The sequence below is a fragment of the Gopherus evgoodei genome, chromosome 12, assembly GCF_007399415.2.
Source record: "Gopherus evgoodei ecotype Sinaloan lineage chromosome 12, rGopEvg1_v1.p, whole genome shotgun sequence".
NCBI classification, from domain to species: domain Eukaryota; kingdom Metazoa; phylum Chordata; order Testudines; family Testudinidae; genus Gopherus; species Gopherus evgoodei.
The window spans coordinates 9858762-9880918 of NC_044333.1; the positions used below are offsets into that span (position 1 = coordinate 9858762).

A 22157-nucleotide genomic window follows, 5' to 3' on the forward strand; every position below is an offset into this window, starting at 1 on the left:
GTACCCATTTTTTCTGGTGATTGTACAAATACCTGTTAAAGGCAGCCCAGAGCTCACTGTCTAAATAATTGATGCAAGGAATAATTAATACAAAGTTTGACTCCCAGACTTTATATTTTATAATTGAGCACAACATGATCTCCAGAAATGTTTTTGTTTTTAAGCAGTGTATATAAAATTTAGTAGATTATTTGTGACAACAAATATTCCTTCATCAACATTTTAAAATAATTACCAACACTTTCTGTTTTCTACTCTGCAGCCAGACTGGCAGCCCTATTTACCACAGAATGGAGATAATATTGAAGTGGCTTTCTCCTATTCCCCGGTGTTATGGCCTTGGTCAGGATACCTAGCAATTTCTATCTCTGTAGCAAAGAAAGCAGCATCTTGGGAGGGCATTGCTCAAGGTCATGTCATGATCACAGTATTGTCCCCTGCAGAAAATGAAGTAAGTTTACCTCATTTCAGTGTTTTATCATGTAGTGATAAATGAATATCATTCTAAGTGGTTGGTTTAGGTTTATAATCTTGTTGCAATTGAATTTGGGGACAAAGTTTAGTAGTCTGAGCAAGAAATTTAACAGCTGAGGGCATGATATAATCATGAAATGAATGCACTTAAACAAAGAAACAAAAACCCCATTCATATGGCCAACTCCATAGAGAGAAGGCTAATATAAATTGTAAGTAAACTGGTGGAATATAGAGATTGATAATAAATTTAGAATTATTTTTCTCTCCCAAAAAAAACACTAATTGTTTTGGAGACCCTTCTAAAGCCTCAAATGTTTAAAGCATCTGTAGCACCGAAGCTTTTTTTCCTTCAATATTTTAAATTCTAAGCATAAATGTAAACCACTGAATATACAAAGGATTTTTTATAATAGGGTTACAATACTTGTGTGATTTTTGGGGGTTAGACCTTCATCTCTGAACATCCGTTGTTGACACTGGGAAACTGTTCCTGGATTTAGTGGGTAAACTTGGCAAATAAAAATAAAAAATCATTCTTCAGTATTTCTGGACCTTTATAATCCTAACTGAAATTATAAATACTCTTTTAGGAAAAACATTTCATTATTTTTGTTTTACGTTTTTTCTTCCAGTCTAAAAGTGGTGCAGAGCAGACTTCTACTGTGAAGCTTCCAATAAAAGTAAAGATCATTCCTACCCCTCCTCGGAGCAAGCGAGTCCTTTGGGATCAGTATCACAATCTTCGTTATCCACCAGGATACTTCCCCAGAGATAATTTGAGGATGAAGAATGATCCTTTAGATTGGTGTGTCTTTTTGGTTTTATCTGAGAAATCGTAACTATTCCATGGGTTTATTTCTTAACTATATGTTAATGACATGCAGTACAGTACAACCTCACTATAACACGCTTCGTAATAGCAAACCTTGGGCTATAGCGAACCTGGCCCTTGGATCCCATCTCTAGCCCCGCCTACTGCAGCAGGGGGCTGACAATTCCTCTGGCTCCAGGGCTGCGGGGAGGAGGAGGAGGAGGAGGAGGAGGAGCTGTCTGCCAGGGCCGGAGGAGCTGCAGGGCTCAAGGTGTCAGCAATCCCTTTTCCCCTCCCACACACAGCAGGTTTCTTTTCCTATAACAAACCCCTGGCTATAAAAACCAATGGGGTTCATTATAGTGAGGGTGTATTGTACCTTTATTGTCTAGGGAACATGGGGAATTTTATTTTCTAATAATTTCATGGAAAACAGGAGGACAGCTTCTGGATGGAGTTTTCGAGCTTTATCTCTGGTTTATTAACAACTTTTATTTAAATTATTTCCTGGATTTCTGAAGAAAAATTTGACATCTGTAAAGAGTGAAGTGTATTTGAAAACTAAGGCTTCATCTTTTTTAACTGTTTTGCTCTCCTTTAAAAAACAAAACACCTTTACAAATTCAGCTAGATTCATTATAGAAAACTCAAACTGAAGGCTCATTTTTAAAAATAACGTAATAGTTTAGTTTAATTACAGATTGAATAAGGCATTTTCTCAGCTCCTCTATCCTGTTCATGATAGGGAACTGGTGTTATTGTCTGTGTTGGCACACATCAGAATAACCTGAGAGATTGCAGACTAGGGCCCTTGCTTTTTGAGAAATGTCTCCATATTGGTCCCTCACTCCTAAAGAAGTTGATGTTAGTACCAAAAAGGGAACCTACTCCAGAGTCTGCCTTGGGTGGAGACAAGGACTGTGGGCACTGTGTGGGAGGGAGCATACAGTGAGAAAGTAATGGGAATCAAGCAGGTTACAGGTGCTGGGTGTCTTCTGAACAGCTGCCTGGGAACAGGGATACTCCTGTCTCCCTAGAATGGCTCTTGGCAAGTGGCCAGGAGTGGCTTCCACTGGTTTCAGCAGTTCTCCCAAGTCAGTCCCACTTACTTGCTTCATCTCCTGGTAGCTGGCGTTGCTCTCACCAGCTCTTCTGTGGGAAGAAAAGTCAGTAAGAGCAGCTGGTTTTAATATGGGGTAGTTTTTTCTTTTTGTGATGTGTAATAAACATACTAACGTATTTCATAAGCGGCCTCAACCCAGCCCTTACTGTTGTTTGTGTAATTCATTGCACTCTATTACTGTGATCACAGATGATACAGTTTGCACAGAATTGTTCATAGAGTTGATTATGCATAGAAAATTAGAAGCCATCATTTGAAAATGTCTCTTCTGGAAAAGAAAATAAACTTTGACCCTATAACAAGATAATGTGGTTTAGGTTTGTACATGTGATGTTTTCATTTCTTGACCACTATTTTTGTTTACTTTTATTTTTATTAGGAATGGTGACCACATCCATACAAACTTCAGGGATATGTACCAGCATCTAAGAAGCATGGGATATTTTGTTGAAGTTCTTGGTTCACCATTTACATGTTTTGATGCTAGTCAGTATGGTAAGCAGTCATGTATTATTTGTGTTCAGTTAATTTCTTTTAGAAGCTTTCTTATCTTTGTAAGGGATTGAAAAGATTTGAAAAAATACTAGAGAGTACATGCTATTAGAAAAATAACTGCATGCATTATAAATGTATGTTTAATTTTACAAAGGAATTTTCTCTGTAGTGTTCCATTTTTGGCAGTAAAATCAATCAATTCCCCCTTCGTTGTATCCATAAATATTTAATAGGCTGAGAGAGAGGAAAATTCATCATTCAATCTGCCATAATGTTCTGATTTCCCTGGCCCCTATATCACATTGTATATTGAATCCTAGAAATGTATTCTCACTGCAGTATCTGGGGCTGTTGCTTTGGTGGTGAATCTTGGTCTTACATTGTTCATGGGTTTAATTAATATTATGGCAGGCTGCCAAAATCTTCCCAAGGAGGAGAAATGAAAGAAGGGGAATGGCAGTGTTCAACAGTTAACAGTTCATGGGACAAAGAGAAGGCACCTTGATCGCCTTCGAGCATCCCTCCCCACCCCCAAATATCAAAGGACTGCTTCAAATAAGGAAAGTGTGAGACATTAAAGAAAAGGTTACAAGAATCCATCATCATAGACAGCATTAGGCAATCTTAATATAGGGTTTTCGGTAATACGTGGAAACACCTTGCATGCTGTTTTCATTTCGCTGCTGGAGAATAGGAAGCCCTTGAGACAATGGCTAGTGTAGCTCAGATAAATGCCTCTTGAAAGGGACACCTACCATGAATGGGTCTCTGGTGACATAATCACATGGATGCTGCCAAACAAGGTTCTCTTGCATGACACCGAACTTTGTTTCAGCCTTTTGCATTTAAATACTCTAAATTCCTCAAATTGTGTTAATAATGGAAATCCCTTTGTAAGTTAAACTGTAACAGAGTTCACTGAAAAAGCAAGTGGCCTGTTGGGCTTTCAGAAATTAGAATAGGACTCTTCTTTTGCATAAATGTATAAACTCTAAAGGATATCCTGTCACATATGGATAAATATACAAAATTATCTTCAGTCAAACTTGGAAATGAATTTGATGTTCATTCTACACAATTGTCCAATATATTGAATAGCATTTTCTCTATAAGGACTTCATTTTCAGAAGGGGGAGGAGGTGATGAGATTCTCTTCTGTATTCTTGGTGATGCTGCAATTTGTTAACACTTCCAGTTGAAATGCTTTTGTCTTATTATCATTTTATATACAACAAAGCAAATAGGAGGGGGGAAAACAGTTCCAACAGACAGCTTTGAAAGAAGAGCTCTAGCGATATTAGAAGAAAGAAAAATGTTAATATACCTCTTATTAGGAAATGTTTATTACAGAGAGAGCGAAGAATTAAGGTGCCTCTAACTAGTAGCAATTTAACATCTCACTTGTTTATCCAGGGCATACAAGTATATTTTTCCAATTACTTTTCCTATGGGGCAAATTAGTCGCCTTCTTATTTTGTTTGGTTATTTATAACATTGTGACATACTCAGGGGCATATCTAAATGAAATAAGACTGTTTTTTTAATTTTCTGCATCAAAAAGGCAGCAAGAAGTCTCAGTGTTGTTTTTTTAATCTGGCTATTATGACTTCACAGCAGCTACATTAATAAAAGCTAGTATTTGAACAAAAGGAAAACATGGAGATAGATCACTAAGCGTACAGGCTTCTGTATTAAAGCAAGCAATTACCATTCAAATCTTTACTGTTTCTTTGGCCAGGAGTCATTCTTCGTTCTTGTATTATCAAGCATAAAAATTAAATTTCTCGAAGTAAAAAGCTTTACATATTAAAGGACATCCAATCTGTCTCATGTAAAGACTTAATCACTGGTTTGTGTATTTACATTGGAGACATTACAGAATTCCTCTTCTTCCCCTACATATGCACAGCTTCAAAACAAACACTGATCCGTGTAGTATGCACTACTGATTTGTTTTCATGTTGGTATTTTCTTACACATGTTGAAGCCTTCCTGTTTTAATGGCTGTATGTTCCCGCTCAGGATGGCAAACCACTGATTTTGTTTGAGAGATTTTAAGGTCTTCTCAAAGGAAAAATCCCGGCTGAATCATAACTATAGAGTCACTGTCAGTGCATCCTTTATTCTTTACTATAACTTCCTCTGTAGCATGGCACATTAAAGGAGTTGGTGGTCTTAATCCAGTATCATTACAATTGACACTTCTTATTGGCATTCTTGAATGAAACTAGGGATTGAAAGGACATGGAGAAATGCATGGAGACCACGACACCCTAAAGGTGGCTCCTTCAAGTCAGTTAGGACAGCATGGGGACACTGCACAGATGTTACCTTCTGCATGAGTTCTGTGGCTAGAGGTAATATTACATTGGTTAGAACATCAGATTATGAATTCTGTTTGCCCTGTTTATGTAGGGACCTTACTGATGGTGGACAGCGAGGAAGAATATTTTCCTGAAGAAATCACCAAGCTGAGGAGGGATGTTGATAATGGACTCTCGCTAATAGTGTTCAGTGATTGGTACAACACTTCAGTGATGAGAAAAGTCAAGTTCTACGATGAAAACACAAGGTATCAGTTTGTGGGGGAAAGTCTGTGGGAACCACAACTTAACATAGTTGCTCTTTATAAGGAGGTCATCATAAAAAAAATAAACTTGTCAATTGTCTTAGATAATGAAGTAACATTATTTTAGTATTTACAGTGTTTCCCACAATATGTATAAGGAAGGGAATACTGCAGGTGCTAAATTCACTTTGTCTTTATCTAATGGCAAATGGGCATGTTTTTAACAGCAATTGCTGAAAATTTATATATAATCTTAAGGCAGCATATGTCACAAATACAGTGACTAGAATAAACAATGACTACTTAAAAAGTTCTCGGTTGTCAGTTTTTGGGCGGCGAATGGGAAGGAGAGCGTAGATTATGAATGATATCAATTAGCTAAATGACCCAGTATTCAAGTATCTGAAATAATTCCTATATATTTTGTAAAGGGGGAAATATATTAGCATCACTAATAATGAAACATTTAATATTTATGAGGTTAAAAATAACTAAAGATTAGAAAACTCATCAGTCAGCTTTGTGTTATTTTTGACAGAAATTATCCAGCCGTTAACAAACAATATTTTATGTTGTTGAAGATATCAGAAGTTCCTCATTCTTTCAGACAGCTTTTAAATAATTTGGACCATTGTCTTTTTTCCTTCCTTGCCAAACCAAGTAGGCATATGTCAAACTGTTTTATTTCAAGATGTGTTTTGTCCTGTTCTGGTAAAGCACACTTCGTTTCACTGCAAAGCTGGACCACATTTGTAACGTTAATTAACTTAGGCTGTGATTTTCAAAGGAGCCTAAAGGTGCCTGTATCTCACAGAAAATGCACTGGGATTTGGGCACGTAAATCACTTCAGACCTCTTTGAAAATCCCAGTCATAGTGTTCAAATTGTCACTACCAAATAAACATTGACATTTATGCCCTTGGTACTGATTGCTTTGATGCATTCTGAATATCATCCAGGAAGATATTAGACTTCTGTTATGAAACAAAATTTTAGATCTTCTATACTAATAACCTGTGCCATGCTCTAATTTTGTAGGCAGTGGTGGATGCCAGATACTGGAGGTGCTAATATTCCAGCTCTCAATGATCTTCTCTCTGTCTGGAACATGGCCTTTAGTGATGGGCTCTACGAAGGGGATTTTACCATGGCAAACCATGAAAGTAAGTCATGGAATACAGTACTTGACTACTCCAAGAACAGAATGTTCTTTGGGGAAATAGAGTTGCAGTATCTCTGAAAGTCACATGTCCCATAAATATAACTAACACCACTACGGAATTATATGAAAAAAAATCTATTAGATTTTAGATTAATATCTGTATAATAAACTCTATGGTCTTCTTTGTATTTGCATTCCAGATGTAGTTCTGAGTGTTTTATTTATTTTTTAATTTGAAACTATAGTTACTAACTAATTAGCAATATACAGATATCAAGGTTCCGATTTGTCCTATTTTAACTTAATATTTTAAATTCAATTTTGAAATTTTCTCTTTAAAAAAAAAAAAAAAAATTCACATGTGGAGTCATTCCTCAAAACATTCCACTTTTGACACGTGTATAATTGTTGGATGTTCTTTAGCACATCTTGCCCTCTTGACCTTTGAAATCTTTACCCATAATGATTTTTTTTTAATATGTCTACCCATATAGATTGATAAGTTTCATTGTTTGAGGTTATAGCTATTGTGATGGATGGTCTTGTGGTGAAAGACACTGGACTGGGGCTCAGGAAATGTGGATTCAGTTTATAGCTCTGCCACAGGCTGTCTAGTTGACCTTGGACAAGTCACTTAATCTCCCTTTGCCTTAGTTTCCAATCTTCTGCTTGTATATTGTTTCCTTTTTTTCACACTCTTTGTCTATTCTATTTATTTAGACTGTAATCTCTTCAGCCTCTAATTTTGTTTGTACAATCCCTGATTGTTGGCATGGGTCACTGGAATACAAATAACAATTACCTTTCATAGTGATAACAGCGGCTTGTAAAAGATAAAATAATTAAGCTTCTCTTTTGGGTTTGAGAAAGATTATAACATCATAACTTCTAAAATGAACGTATACTTGAATGAAATATATTAAATGAAATATTTGAAAGCTTTGCTTGGAAATTCTTCAATAGTTAATTGGAAAAAAAAAGTCACTGACTATGCAGATTATATGGTGATTTTAATCGGAATATGAGAACTCACATAAGCATGATTGATACATTTCTTTTCTTTATTGACCTTCACAGTTAACTGAATAATGGGGGGAAGAGAAAAGAACATTCATTGTTAGCCTATGCATTGTAACTTCATATGTCTGTTTTTTCAGTGAACTATGCATCAGGATGCAGTATTGCTAAATTTCCAGAAGATGGCATTGTAATTTCACACACTTTTAAGGACCAAGGTATACAGCTGCATTTCCTTATTTTTATTATTTTTTTATTAATTGTATTTCTAGGTAGGTACACAGTTAAACATTTATAACTGAGTGCAAAAGTTACCAAAAATGTGCAGAATAATTCAGTAGATAAGTTGTTTCTTTTGGTATAGCATTCTTACACACAGTTTAGGACACAAACAATTCATGCATCACTGTTATAATCAGGGACAGGCATGTTTTTGATATAAGACAGTTATATGCAACTATGTACACATGCATTTATTGTAACACTGCTCTCTCTGTGTATCTATATATATATGCACTTAGAGATGTAGCAGAAATTGTGCGCGCATCTTGGGGCATAGGCAATTATTAGTGTCCTGTCTGAGTGTGATTTTGTGCAGTTTTAGTTCAGATTGTTGCTTGTACATTTCAGTTAAAGTGATAGCTGAAGTCTAAATATCTTTCAACTCAGACACTTGGTGCTATCAAATTTGACTGTCTTCTTTTTTTTTTTATATTTTCTTTAGCTATATCTCAGTTTAGGATTTTCTTTTCCAAGCCATAAGTTGGTGATGCATTTGTCATAAAGCTATAGCGAATGTGTTGAATGAGTATCACATTTTGTTGTTAGCAGTTATCTTTGAGAACCCGTGGAGGACAGGTCAGGTCCCAGAGGACTGAAGAAAGGCAAACACAGTACCTATCTTTAAAAGCAAGAATACAGAGGAGCTAGGGAGCCAGTCATCTTATTTTTAATACTTGGAAAGATACTGGAAAAAACTATTGATCAATCAATTTGTAAACACCTAGAGGATAATAGGGTTATAAGAAATAGCCAGCATGGATTTGTCAAGAATAGATCCTGCCAAATCAACCTAATTTCCTTCTTTGATGGAGTTATTGGCCTAGTGGATGGGTGAAACATTGTTCGTGATATATCTTGATTTTAGTAAGAGTTTTGACCCAGTCTCCCATGATACTCTCATAAGCAAACTTGAGAAATATAGTCTGGATGAAATTCCTGTAAGGTGGTGCATAACTGGTTGAAAGACCATACTCAAAACACTAGTTATCAATGGTTCACTGTCAAACTGGGAGGGCATATCTAGTGGGGTCCTGCTGGGATTAGTCCTGGGTCTGGTACTAGTCACTATTTTCCTTAATGACTTGGTTAATGAAGTGGAGAGTATGCTTCTAAAATATGTGGATGACACCAAGATGGGCAGGGTTGTAAGCACTTTGGAGGACAGGATTAGAATTCAAAATGACCTTTACAAGTTGGAGAATTGGTCTGAAATCAACAAGATAAAATTTAATAAAGACAAGTGCAAAGTACTTCAGTTAGGAAGGAAAAACCATAAGCACCACTACAAAATGGGGAATAACTGACTAAGTGGTACTACTGACAGCAAATGTGAAAAACTGGGATGGTGGGTAATAGGAGCCTATATAAGAAAAAGACACAAAAATCGGAACATCTGGTCACCCTATTAGTATCATTCTGGGATATATTTAAGAGAGTGTCACATGTAAGACACAGGAGGTAATTACCTTGCTCTGCTTGGCACTGGTGAGGCTTCAACTGGAGTGCTGTGTTCAGTTCTGGGTGCCACACTTTTTAGGAAAGAGTCGGATAAATTGGAGAGAGTCCAGAGGAGAGCAACAAAAATTATGAATGGTTTAGAAAACCTGACCTATTAGGAATGGCTTAAAAAAAACTGGATATGTTTAGTCTTGAGAAAAGAAGACTGGGGGAAGGTGGAAGAGACCTGATAAGTCTTCAAATATGTTAAGAGCTGTTATAAAGAGGATGGTGATTTTCCCCATGTGCACTGGAGGCAGGACAAGAAGTAAGAGGCTTAATTTGCAACAAGGGAGACTTGGATTAAATATTAGGAAAACCTTTACACATATATGGGTAGTTAAACTGTGGAATAGAGTTTAAAGAGAAGCTGTGGAATCTTCGACATTGGAGGTTTTTAAGAGCAGATTGGACAAACACCTGTCAGAGATGGTCTAGGTTTACTTAATCCTGCCTCAGCGCAGAGGGATGAACTTCATGACCTTTGCAGATCCCTTTTCCAGCCCTACATTTCTGTGATTCAGCAGAGTGTCTTCCAGGATATAATAAATTCCCTTTTTATCATACTTAGTGTAAGAAGTTTCCTGTGAATTTTTATGTGTATATGACTTGAGTGTTTTAATCAGTGGACAGTCACGGAAGATGTGTGTATTGTGACTGACATGTCTTTGTCCTCTTCAAATGAAGTTAAGACTTTGAGGTTTTTTTGTTGGTCATTACTAGGATGTAAAAGAGGCATATAATTGCTTTCCGTTAGAATTCTGCCATAGTGGAGAAAAGCTGAGTTGTGTGGGCATTTTGGAAGATGTTTAGTGCTGAGGAATTCTGTTTGTTTATTTTTTTTATGGGTGACATATTTTAGCATCATTCAGAGATGCATAAAGTTTGGTAAGTAGTCGGTTAGGTCTTCTTATTTTACTGAGCTCCTTTCAGTTCACTTTCAAAAGACATTGCTGTATGTTTCTCTAGTCTAGTCTGGAGATAATGTGTTCACTGGAGGAATTTGCAGTCACTGTGTTTTTGGAGTTTATATTGCTGTTTCAGTTCTTCAGATAATCTCAGACTGGAAGCAGAGGAGCATTTTATCAAGAAGTAATGTTGTGCATATTTTCTAATACCTTTTTGTTTCTTTAGGGATCATGATTTTTTTCCCTTTTTGTTTATCATGAACTAAAAACTGCAAAAGTTTGAATGTATCTCACAATGTACAGTTAGTGCCCTTTTGAGTTATGAGTGCCGGATTTTAAACTAAATAGTTTTTGCTTTTTTGATAAATGTATCTATACCACCACCTGTCTCTTTGGTTTTTCTTCCGTCCCATTTACAACTAGTTTCAATTTAGGTGCAAATATTCTGTTTACAAGCCATCAGTTTAAATAGCTATTAATCATTAGGAGAGACTCAATCTTGTAAGTGACAAGCACCTGAATATCCTTATAAAGTTGCTTTTTAGATTGTTATTGCAACTGTCTCAGAGGACATCACTGAGCCGTAGCAGAACTTGACAATGAAATTTGGTTTGGTTTTTTTTTAAATAGAAAAAGAAAAAAGTGAAACTAGGTAAGAGTTAAAACAAAAGGGAAAATAGGGGGAAAGCATGTGAGTTGGGTACATTTTCTTTTTGGCATATTTCTCTGTTATAAACTTAAACTTTTAATTTATGAACAAAATACTAACAGGAGTTTAAATACACCAGAAGTTTGTAGTGCATAGACATAATGAGATGCACACATTGGAGAACAATTGCCTTTATTCCTCATAACCCCTACTATTAAACATGTTGTATATGAACATTCTTCAGTTAGAAATTCCATTTTGTTGCTCTTTACAGAAAGAGGGAATGCCTTACTTTGAGACTACTGTATTCTTGCTTCTAATTCCATGAACAGTTCTTGGCATCTAATAATATTTAAACATGGCAGCCATGTATGTGGATGTTAAGCAAAATGTTTTATAATGGTCAGTGTTTAAATTAGTAGATATTGCACACCCTTACAAGAAATTAATTTCATAAAGTCCCTTTAAACGCTTCATAAAAAATTCACTTTTCTCAATGGGAAAAAATCTTATGTAGAAAACCTTAATTATCTGCTATTTTCAAACATGGGAAATTAGGGGAATTGTAGGTGAAATTTTAGGATTTTTCGTTAGGGAATGTTAAAAACAGTGTAACACTTGAGTCTTGATTCTGCAACTGCACTAAGTAAAGAAAATTAAAAACTTAATGTGGGACTGACAAAACCAAGGCCTTGGAGTGGTTTAATTTGTTGTCAAATTTGTCTGTGAAATTTTCTCATGAATGTAATCTCAAATTAAGAGCCAGACAACTGCATTTATTGAATGTTTGTCATTTATAGCTTGTAAAATGTGGGGGATTGTGTATTGGGGAGGGGGGAGGAGAAGTTTAAATTTCATATGGGTTTTAGTAAAATTTAAAATTCCTTCTCCCTCTGTTCTAGGTCTTGAAGTTTTAAAGCAGGAGACTGCTGTAGTTGAAAATGTCCCGATTTTGGGACTGTACCAAATTCCTTCTGAAGGTGGAGGCAGACTAGTTCTGTATGGAGACTCTAACTGTTTAGATGATAGTCATCGGCAAAAAGGTATATGAACTGAGATATGCAGAATGAATTGCTTTTTATATAGTATCAGAGGGGTAGCCATGTTAGTCTGGATCTGTAAAAGCAGCAAAAAGTCCTGTGGCACTTTATAGACTAACAGACGTATTGGAGCATGAGCTTTCATGGGTGAATACCCACCTTGTCGGATGCATGCTTTTATATACTGATACCTGCGGTGCTGGCTGGTTTACAGTTCCCATCAGCAAAATGTATATTTGCTATGAAAAAAATCTAAATGCCACCAATCATAGGGCAATCTGATTTCTTCATAGCTGTATTGAATATGCTCTGTCTAGTATAGTTGTAAAATCCAATTATGGGTAGAAGAGTGACTATATGTAAAATGACCTCCTGATATCCAGTAGTTCTGATCCTTGTAGTTATACAGATTCCTGTCTGTATTCTGAACCTGTTTCTAATAGAACATAGCATTTCTTTGAGATATCAGGGTGGATTTCCAGGATTAGCGGTTAAAAAACTTGTAAATTGAGGGCATGTCTGATTTGGAGTCATTGAGACACAAATATGGTACCCCAGGATCCTATTTTTATAGTGTCATTTGCATAGTATAATTGTTGTTTAAACTGTATTTTTGCATTACTGTTTTTTATCAGTAGGTCTAGCAAAACTTAGGATGCATTAGCCTTTATCCTTTTCAGAACATGTTGCAGTGTAGATTTATATAACAGGACTTACCAGCTGTGCTTCCCTGTTTTACTCTGCATCTCCCACAGAACTGTTACGGTAACTCTGTGAGAAATTAAATATTGCTCCTTGAAGAACCTTAATTATTTAAATTGATCGGTAACAGGTTCATAGAATCATGGAAGATAGAGGTGTAAAAGACTTATTGGATCACACAGTCTATTTCCCTGCAAATCATGATTGTTCCTTGTGGTCCATTATCTAGTGCTTTGTCTAGTCTAGATTTTAAAATTCTGAAGCAGTTGTTTTTCTACCATTTCCCTTGTGAGACTAAGCTACAATCTGGTAGGTCTCAGTATCGAGAGATATTTGTTGATATTCAGCCTAATTTTTCCTTTTATTAATTTTATTCCTTTTAGTCTAAGTAATGCATCAGTATATAATATTAAAGAATTCATTTCCTAACTTAATTTTAAAACCCAACAAATATTTGTAGATCATCATGTTTTATGTTAGACCATCACTTAGTGAAGTTCTCTTTCCATCTTCCCTCATAAATAACTTCCTCCAATTTTTTTATACTTTTCTGTTAATATGATGCCCAGGATTTATCATTAATACCCAAGTGTGGTGACACCAGAGCTTTACAGGTTCACTAAAGGTTATTAAAAGCCTTTACTGCAAGGACAGATGTTTTAACAATGATATAAGTCATAGAATGCTGTCCCTTTTGAACACTGATGCTGTTATATTTGGCGTAACTCTGTGTAGCAAGCAGACTGGAAAGCTTTAAAGAATTCCATTAAATTGGCTTTTAAGTTACGAATTAAGAGCTATATCTCCTGCTTAAGACATTGACCTTAAACTGTTAAATTCTTCACATATGTGACTATAAATCCTTAAAATGTGGTTGACTGACCTCTTTAAAAATCAAAGGTGAGGGTTTAAGTGTTATCAGGATTATGCAGATTAACTTCCATTCCCACCAAACAGCTATTCAAGCAAAGAATTCTGAGAGGTTTTTTTTTTGTTTTTTTTTGGCTCTATGTTTAAAAATGAATGAGAAGAGTCACTTGTCCTTATTCTACAAACTAAAATTTCAGACAGCTTGAGACCTGGGATCGTAATTTTAGCAACAGCAAGTTCTACAGCAAGACCAGGACAGTTTTGGCAATGTTTGAAACCAGTGCTCGTGAGCAGTACTAGAGTGTAAAGAACACTCGGAAAAAAATTTGCTACTCAGTGTTTCCCAGCTTTTTCCATATCACAACCCCCTTTTCCATATTGGGATCACTGTGGGAGCCACGTCACCTATAGCTGGGATGCTGGGGTCTAGGCAGGACCCCCATCCTACTTAGCAGTATGGGAAGAGCAGAGTGATCGGGATCCCTGATAAGTGTTTGGCACACCTCTGTGGGGCATACCATCAGGTTGAGAACCTCCACCCTTTAGAATCATCTCCCACCAAAAATATACTTTGTCCCTGTAAGAACAGCTGCAGCTGTGTCTCTCAGTGATAAAAGCAAAGTTTTAAGCTTTGTGCTTCCTACATTTCCACATCAGTAAAATGGATAATTTCCATATACACGCAAATAACCTGCTGTTTTGGGGAACATTTCACTTGAGGCACCATAAGTTCTAAATCTTGCCCAAACCAAAGTTCCCATCCTTGACACAGCTGCTATATAACCTACTCTCAGCATTAAGAGCTAAACATTTGTTTAGTTCAGAAAAGAAGAAAATATTTTCCTTTAAAATTGAACAGTTTGTTGTAATTTCGACACTTTAAAACCCATCCCACATGTGAAAACAATTTATTTTTTCTTTGGTATACCCGAAAGAAACAACCATACTTGTACTACTTGTAAAGCAAAAAGAAAGAGAGAAACTGACCAGGTTTTAAAGCTTTAGGTATCCTGGTTAAAACACAGTCATATTCAGTAGTTAAAACTTCTTTATTTTATTTTAAAGTCCAAACTGTATCATAATGTGTTTTTGTTTTGGGGAACCGGGGGGGGCCATTAAATCCACACAGACTGCTTTTGGCTGCTAGATTCTCTTCTTCAGTACACTTCCTATGGGGTGATGCCACCAAGTCTCAGTCATTCTGAAAACAGACAACGACCACCAACAGGAGCAGGATACTCTCTTCCAGAGAGGATGGAAGGTGAGAGTGTTGGTTTCTTAGCAGAGTATGCTAGAATTTAGTACCAGCTTAATCCTGTGGTACTTTAGGAAATAGGAGTAGCTCCCTGAATGTTCTTGTTTTCTTAACACTGCATTTTCAGAGTATGTGCATATTTAAAGACTTCAGCTATTATTAAAATCACAGTGCAGTAATTTTAAATATACAGTCTTTGTTATCTGTAGCACTGTATGCAAATTATTCTTCTAAGTTCAAATATCAGTTGATAGATACAGTGTGTATTTAAAGCACTCAGTTTTATCTAATATGCTGACTACCAAAATCTAGAGATTTTAAAGTTGCCTAGCAACTCACTGTCATTCACAATTCTGTTTTATAAGATACTTTTATTTATAAGAATGAGGTTTAGCTCTAAGGCATTTTATATAAGAAACTCTTAATCACAATGCTGTTTGGTATAATACAAATATTTGAAAATCTTACACAAATTTTATGTCCTCATAGTTTGTCAGGTGTAACTCTGTCTTTGCCTGTGTAATATGGAATTACAGGTAACCATCTTCATCGGTATTCAAAGGTGCTTGAGGCTCACTTGGGAGACCCAAAACCCCGTTCTCTTCCAGCTTGTCCTCACTTGTCCTGGGCAAAACCACAGCCTTTGAATGAAACTGCACCCAGGTTATTATATTTATTCTTTTAAATGTTTTTAATAAGAAATTTTCAGGTTTGAATTTGATCAAAAAGTCACTTAAATCAAATGGTATTGTCTCTGCTTTCTGAGTGGATGACTGAAACTTCTTAAATAGGAGAATAACAAAAGATGAATAATAGGAAATAATGGTTAATGTACTTTTGATACAAATTTTTGGCTAACTCATCATTCATACTATAATTTATGAAAGTTAGGGAATTTACAGACATGTCCAGAAATAAAATGGTAGTTATCTGAGTGCCCCAAACTACAATTAATATGATCTTGCAAATAACAGCAATAAAAATTCATGTTTTCTCAGAAAAATATTTCTAAATCACTTTTTGATTAACTTTACTTTCCAGTGTATCATCTGTTGGTAGTTTAGAGGTAGACAAACCAATATCTCCATTAATGGATCACTAAACCATTATGGGTAACTTTTGGTAGGCTACCCCTAAGAGACAAATTTGTAGGTAAGTAGATACCTAATGGACTTTGTATCTACAGCATTTGATTTGAATTTTTTATACTTGAGAATTTTGAAACCAAAAAAATTAATTGCACAGTAATCCAATGTAGAGAGTTATGTATTGGTTCAGATTATCTTTTTATATAATTTCTTTTTATACATTTGTATGTAATGTTATATAATGTATAACATTTCTGCAGAATTAATTGGACTTCTCGGACCAATGTATAAATGCTTTTATATTTTAATTTCTTCCAGCAACCTTTGGAAACATCAAAAATTATTGTCAATTGATTTGGATAAAGTGGCTTTACCCAGCTTTCGACAGAACCGACCCCAAGTAAGACCTTTATCCCCTGGAGAAAGTGGAGCATGGGACCTTCCGGGAGGTAAATATCAATCTGCCTGAGGGGCAGAGAGCCTCAGAGATTTTACATGTTTTCTCTAAAATGTTTAAAGCGCTCGGAAATGTCAGTGACTGCCGCAGTATAAAAGTTTATCTCTGTTGAAAATTAAAATTAACTTTTGTAAGTTTGTAATTTGGTCAAAAGAATCTTGTAGTGAATGTTAACAAAGGTGTTTAATTGGAGCCAAAGGAATACTGACAATTGTTTGTAATAACTTTGAGGCTTTCAGATTGTGTAGGAATTGCTGTTCATGAGTTTTATGACCTTCAGTGTGGGGCTAGAAGCAATTCAATATTGATTCTTGAAATTTAACAAGTAGATGCTATTTTTAAGACTTAAAGATCTATTGTAACACTAGTTATATTACCTACCATAAAATAAGGTGATCTGAATGCAACTGAATATGCTTGGGGTGCCTTTAAAGTTGTGTGCACTTTAACAGGTTTTGTAAGTATATTTTTAACTGTCATTCAGTGACTTCATGCTACATTATGTAATGTAATTAATGTTAAGCATTTTCATACTATGCAACTACTAGGAAGAACTCTTCACCCATAGAACTGAAACAGCAGCAAACATTTGGTATAGCTTAAGCTATAGAATCTGATACTGTAAAAATTCAGAGTAGTCTAGTTTTGTGTAACATATTATGTTAGCAATACCATGTTCATCTGGCATTCACCCTGCCCTGGGGCTCCACTGCAAACTAACGGTGCCTCTCAAATCAGCAAATAGACCCTTTTTACGTAAGTCAAAATAGATTACTTCAGCAGAAAAAGGTTGAAGATATCCATTGACACAATGTACTGAAGTAGAAATCAAACTTGTTATGATTTCTCTTTGCAGGGCCTAGATTATTTTGCCTGGGTGCTAGCTACTGGATGTTGAAAGTTTACAGGGGAGCTTTTTAAATTGCATTCTGGTGTCTGTTTTGTACTCAACATTAGTGGATAGCAGCTACCATTAAGATAAAAAGAACCAAGTACACTGAGTTGAAAATTGACTCCAAGATAGTTTGCATGAACTGTGGTTTGGGAAAGAGGTTCTGGTGAGGAATTGTAGAGTAGTTAGCAGAGTCTTCAGTTTGAATATCATGTATTCTCCTTCATGGGATTTGCCTTCACCGTGACATATGCCCTGCAAGAGCCCATTTCGAAGCTGTTTGCTCTTGGTGGAATACACACACACACACACACACACAGCCTTCAGTTCCAGGGTTTTAGAACTAAGGGAATTTAAAAACAAAACCAAGCCCAAAATTGTCGTCCTCTCTACACCAGCTTGAGCTGAGTGCAAAACCAGTCCTTTCACTGCATCAGAATTTGTAGTTAATGTATTGTTTCAATTTAAAATATATATCTGATAGTAAATTAATGGTTAAGGTGGGTTTGTTTGTTTTTTTAAGCTTGCTTTTTCTTTTTATAAGAAGTAAGACATTGCTATCTCTGGGGAAACTTTATATACGGATCCAGGCTAGGTCTTCATTTATCAAAACTAGCTCCAGATGAAATCTCTTGTGTTCTCTTGCAGATTTATCGATCCTCCCCTTCTGCACTAGTTGCTCTGCGTTTATTAATCTGCCTTTAAAAATATAATTTGAGTGATTTGGTCTCTGCTTTAGTTAAGAATAGTTACTTTTATGGCAAGTTCTGTAGATAAAGAATGTAAATGCTGTTGTAAAAGTATTGAAACAGGTACATTTCTTAATTGTTCTCTTTCCCCACTGCTCCTTCCAACAGGTATAATGCCTGGCCGCTATAACCAGGATGTGGGACAGACAATACCTGTCTTTGCTTTCCTTGGTGCGATGGTGGTTCTTGCGTTCTTTGTGGTGCAGATCAACAAAGCTAAGAGCAGGCCAAAGAGACGGAAACCAAGAGTCAAGCGACCACAACTTATGCAACAGTTTCATCCACCAAAGACGCCTTCCGTTTGACAGATCACGCTTGCCAGAGATGTCCTTCTCTTATTGGCTGCTTTACTGGACAGGTGGTCGCTCCTGATGACGATTCATCATATATGGTGATTGTAACCAGTGATTCACATGTGACATCATCTCATAGTCTTTGGCTTCTGACAAAAGGGACTGATTTGATCGTATATACATAGAACTACGATTTTCAGCAGCTAAACTCACCAAAGACTTGAACACTGTTTTAAAAACCTGCTCAGTCATTACAAGAGAGGGGAAAGGACCCTTCCCCCCCACTCTCCCCCCCCATCCCAACTGACCAAACTAAAATTTGTTTGTAAAGGCTATTTTCTATATTTATTTTTGGGAAGGGGGAGAAAAGTCACTTTAAGGACCTCAGCTGTTTGGAAGCAAAATCATTTTTCTCAGATGGAATGCAATTTTGTAATACTGTGTTGTGATGAAGAGTAGAAATTATATCATACTCCTTTAACAATGTAAGAGGAGGGAAACTGGTACAAATCAGCGAGACATATCTGTTAGTTTATTTTTATAAAGCCAACTACCATGATGTTTTGTAATTTTTGGTCATGATTTCACCATTGTTGGTGGAGGAAATTTTCAATAAATATGTTATCTATATGATGCTGAAAAAAATGTGCTCACTAATGGTTTTTTCCCATGCCACCCTGGAGAGCAGGCTGCCAAACTAGAGAGTAATTCTGATGCCTATTTTATGTTTTTCCCCTTCCATTTTGCATATTAGTGAGCAGTGTCATAAAACCAGGGTTTCTGCTTTTAAGTATTTAAGCTGACAGTCTCACATATTCGTTATCTTCTTAGAATTCATTTTAATGTGTTAGAGTCATTCTGAGGGTTTGTCTGCATGAGAAATCAGTATGCGGGTATGAATCTGTCCCACACTAGCCTGCCATGGACTGTCCATGTGGACTCTGCCGATGTGCATTAACAGTTTGTTAATCATCTAGACCCCTTTGAAATGGGACTAGACGAAGGCGCATTAACAAGCTATTAGTGTGCATCAGCAGGTCCATACAGACAGTTGATGTGCACGAGCTAATATGGAGTAGATTCACATCCCACCTTGCCAGAAACTGATTGTTCATGCAAACCAGATGTTCATGTAGACAAGCCCTGAATCACTGAACCACACCAGGAGACTTTGCTACAATATGCTGCCTCAAGAAGGAGTTACAACTCAGTTAAAAATCTGTAGTGTGGCTAGTATCGAACCGTATGGTAACTGACGTAAATAGCCAAACTAAAACCTTGACTATGTGAAAGTTTTGTTCTTTCTAATTTATGGTCCTACTATTTTTGGTACCGGTTAGAATTAAGGCCCTGGCACAGTGCACCTGGCTTTATGACATGCCCCTTTAACACTCTTGCTGTTGTTAAAATATATTAACCTATTGGAGAAAAGGTACAAAGCTCCCACCTCTGCAATAAAAATATAGCTTTACAGAAAGCGGACTGACAATGTCTATACAAAGAATATGCGCAGACAACAAGGCGAGGACTACTTTAAAGGGAAACGTTGAAAGGTTTAGTTTAATCTAAGATGTTTGTCATTTTGTAGGCTAAAAATATAGAAAGTATCATCATCTTAGAGTGCAAGTTAATGATAATTTTTCCCCAGTATGGGGATACTTGCTAAATCTGATTCCTGCTTTGAGACTGGAGTTGGATGTGGACCTTTCTACTGTCTCAGTAAGAAAAGAGGTGTAAGAAGACATGTTTAAGAGAGTGTGTGTGGGATCATCCTCATCAGGGCTGTGGGGCGGAGTTGAATAGAGTTTTACTTACTGTAGTGCAGATGATAAAAGAAATGTCAGCCAACACCGTACCAGCACCCGTTGTCAAAGTATAACTCAGCTGTGGACTGCTCCTGGGCTCCTCATTAATACAGGATACCCAAATCTCCTCTGCCTCCTCGTGAAAGGCAGTGTGCTTTCTTGAGCTCCCTGGTCTCCCTGAAATCAGCTGTTCTGCCTAGCTATTATGATCTCAGCCTCTAATCTTAGAAGCATTTTAATACCAATTGATTTTAAAAGAGAGAGTGGTACAGCCATGCCCCCCTAGTGTGGACACAGTTATACTGGTTGGGTGGTTTGTACTAGCATAGCTATTCCTGTGCTGAAGGGGAATAAACCATAAGACACCTTTATAGCAGTATAAACTGGGTCCTCACTAGTGGTTGTTCTGGTATAACTATATTGGCAAAAAATCTCTCACACCCCAGCCAAAATAGTTTATACCAGTACAAAACCTCTGAGTTTTAGAGAAGGTTGTGACAAGTGGCCTTTCATCAGTTGGCGAAGCATTTTAAGAATGCGTTTCAACCATTGTTCTCCAATGCTGGAGCAGGAAACTGAGAGCCTGGGTTCTGTTTCCAACTCTTTCATGACTCATTTTGTGACATTGGGCAAACAAGGCACTCAGATTCTGTTAATCTATCTGTAAAACAGGAATATTATCATCCCTGTGGAGCTGTTGTGAGGCTTAAACTCTTGTTTGTATTTAGATTGTAAGCTCTTCAGGGCAGGGACTGTCTCTTATTCCATGTTTATACAGTCTTAGCTCAATGGGGTCCTGATCTCAGATTGGTCTGAGGGACCTGTAGAACAGCTGTTTGAGAGTTTTCTGATGGCACAGTTTTGCATTAGAAAACGCTGATTTGATGACATTGAAACATTTTTGTGGAAACACTGATTTTGTTGACAGTCTGTACGGAAAATTATTGAAGCATTTCATCTTCTCTTTATCATTTTGACTTATGTTATATTATAAACTCTAATATCTAAAAGTTGAAATGTTTGACCTGATTGAAGGGAAACTTTTCAGGGACATCAAAATGAAATATTTTACTAATCATTTTGCAAAAAACGCTGAGATTTTCACTTTTTGTCTTGTTTCAGGATAAACCCCAATTTCAAAACCTCAGAATTTCTGCAGAATGCAAATTGGTTTTTGACCTGCTCTAGACTATATGAGTTATGGCACTCTGAAATAAGATTGATGTCATAACAGATGGTCTTTGTATTTGATTATTATCTCTACTGCAGTAGCACCTACAGGCCCCACATGAAAGTGAGTGCCTATCATGGTAGGCACTTGTACATAATGAAAAGGCAATCCCTACCCCGAAGAGCATAAAGTCTTAAAGGCCCTGATCCAGCAAATGCTTGTGCATAAAGTTAAGTGCATGAATGTGAGCAGTGCTGTGGAACTCAATTAAGCAAGAGTCACTGTTTGCAGGATCAGGGCCCAAGTGGCTAATTTCTCAGTCTGGTTCCTTTTGTACAGAGGGTTTAAGCACTCAAGCAAACTTTAAAGATTATGCAACACTCTGGCCATTGCTTTGCTATTATTGAACCCTTATTGAAATAAGAGCCTGCCGCTCAAGCTCTTCCTTCTGCTTGACGCTAGAAATGGTAGTGGCAGATGAAATTAGCATTCTGATTTTACTGTGAGATCAAACAAGAAAAGATTTTCATGAGGGAGCAGGCCCCAGCTTAAATGCTTTGGTAATTAGCAGACCAGAGAAGAAATTGTTTACCTAATTACAGGACAATAGATTGAAGCTTTAATATCCTGACACAGACTCCCTGGGCTGCTTGCCCAGGGTTGCATAGGCAGGGACAAAACCCACAACACATTTTTACCTGCTAGATCTGAAGAGGATGGAACCAAACTGTCAAGGATTATTAAGTGATTGGAAAGTAGATGCAGCAGAAGTTCATTAAAATATAGGGTACAGCTGGCATGCAGCCACAGCAGGAAGGAGGTGTGGGACATCCTGGATACAAACT

At 36.7% G+C, this 22157-nt stretch overlaps 1 protein-coding gene across 1 annotated transcript in view; it reads left to right on the plus strand.

Annotated features, from left to right (window-relative positions):
• The window catches only part of MBTPS1 (membrane bound transcription factor peptidase, site 1), a 36486-nt gene extending 17524 nt beyond the window's left edge, over positions 1 to 18962 (plus strand). Inside the window, exons 13-23 of the mRNA XM_030581429.1 lie at positions 263 to 451; positions 1110 to 1282; positions 2791 to 2906; positions 5322 to 5478; positions 6514 to 6638; positions 7795 to 7872; positions 11893 to 12033; positions 14732 to 14863; positions 15394 to 15520; positions 16264 to 16394; positions 18152 to 18962. Coding sequence (XP_030437289.1) covers positions 263 to 451; positions 1110 to 1282; positions 2791 to 2906; positions 5322 to 5478; positions 6514 to 6638; positions 7795 to 7872; positions 11893 to 12033; positions 14732 to 14863; positions 15394 to 15520; positions 16264 to 16394; positions 18152 to 18348 — 1566 coding nt within the window. The 3' untranslated portion in view covers positions 18349 to 18962. The remainder of the gene's footprint in view (positions 1 to 262; positions 452 to 1109; positions 1283 to 2790; positions 2907 to 5321; positions 5479 to 6513; positions 6639 to 7794; positions 7873 to 11892; positions 12034 to 14731; positions 14864 to 15393; positions 15521 to 16263; positions 16395 to 18151) is intronic.
• Positions 18963 to 22157: the final 3195 nt, after the last annotated feature.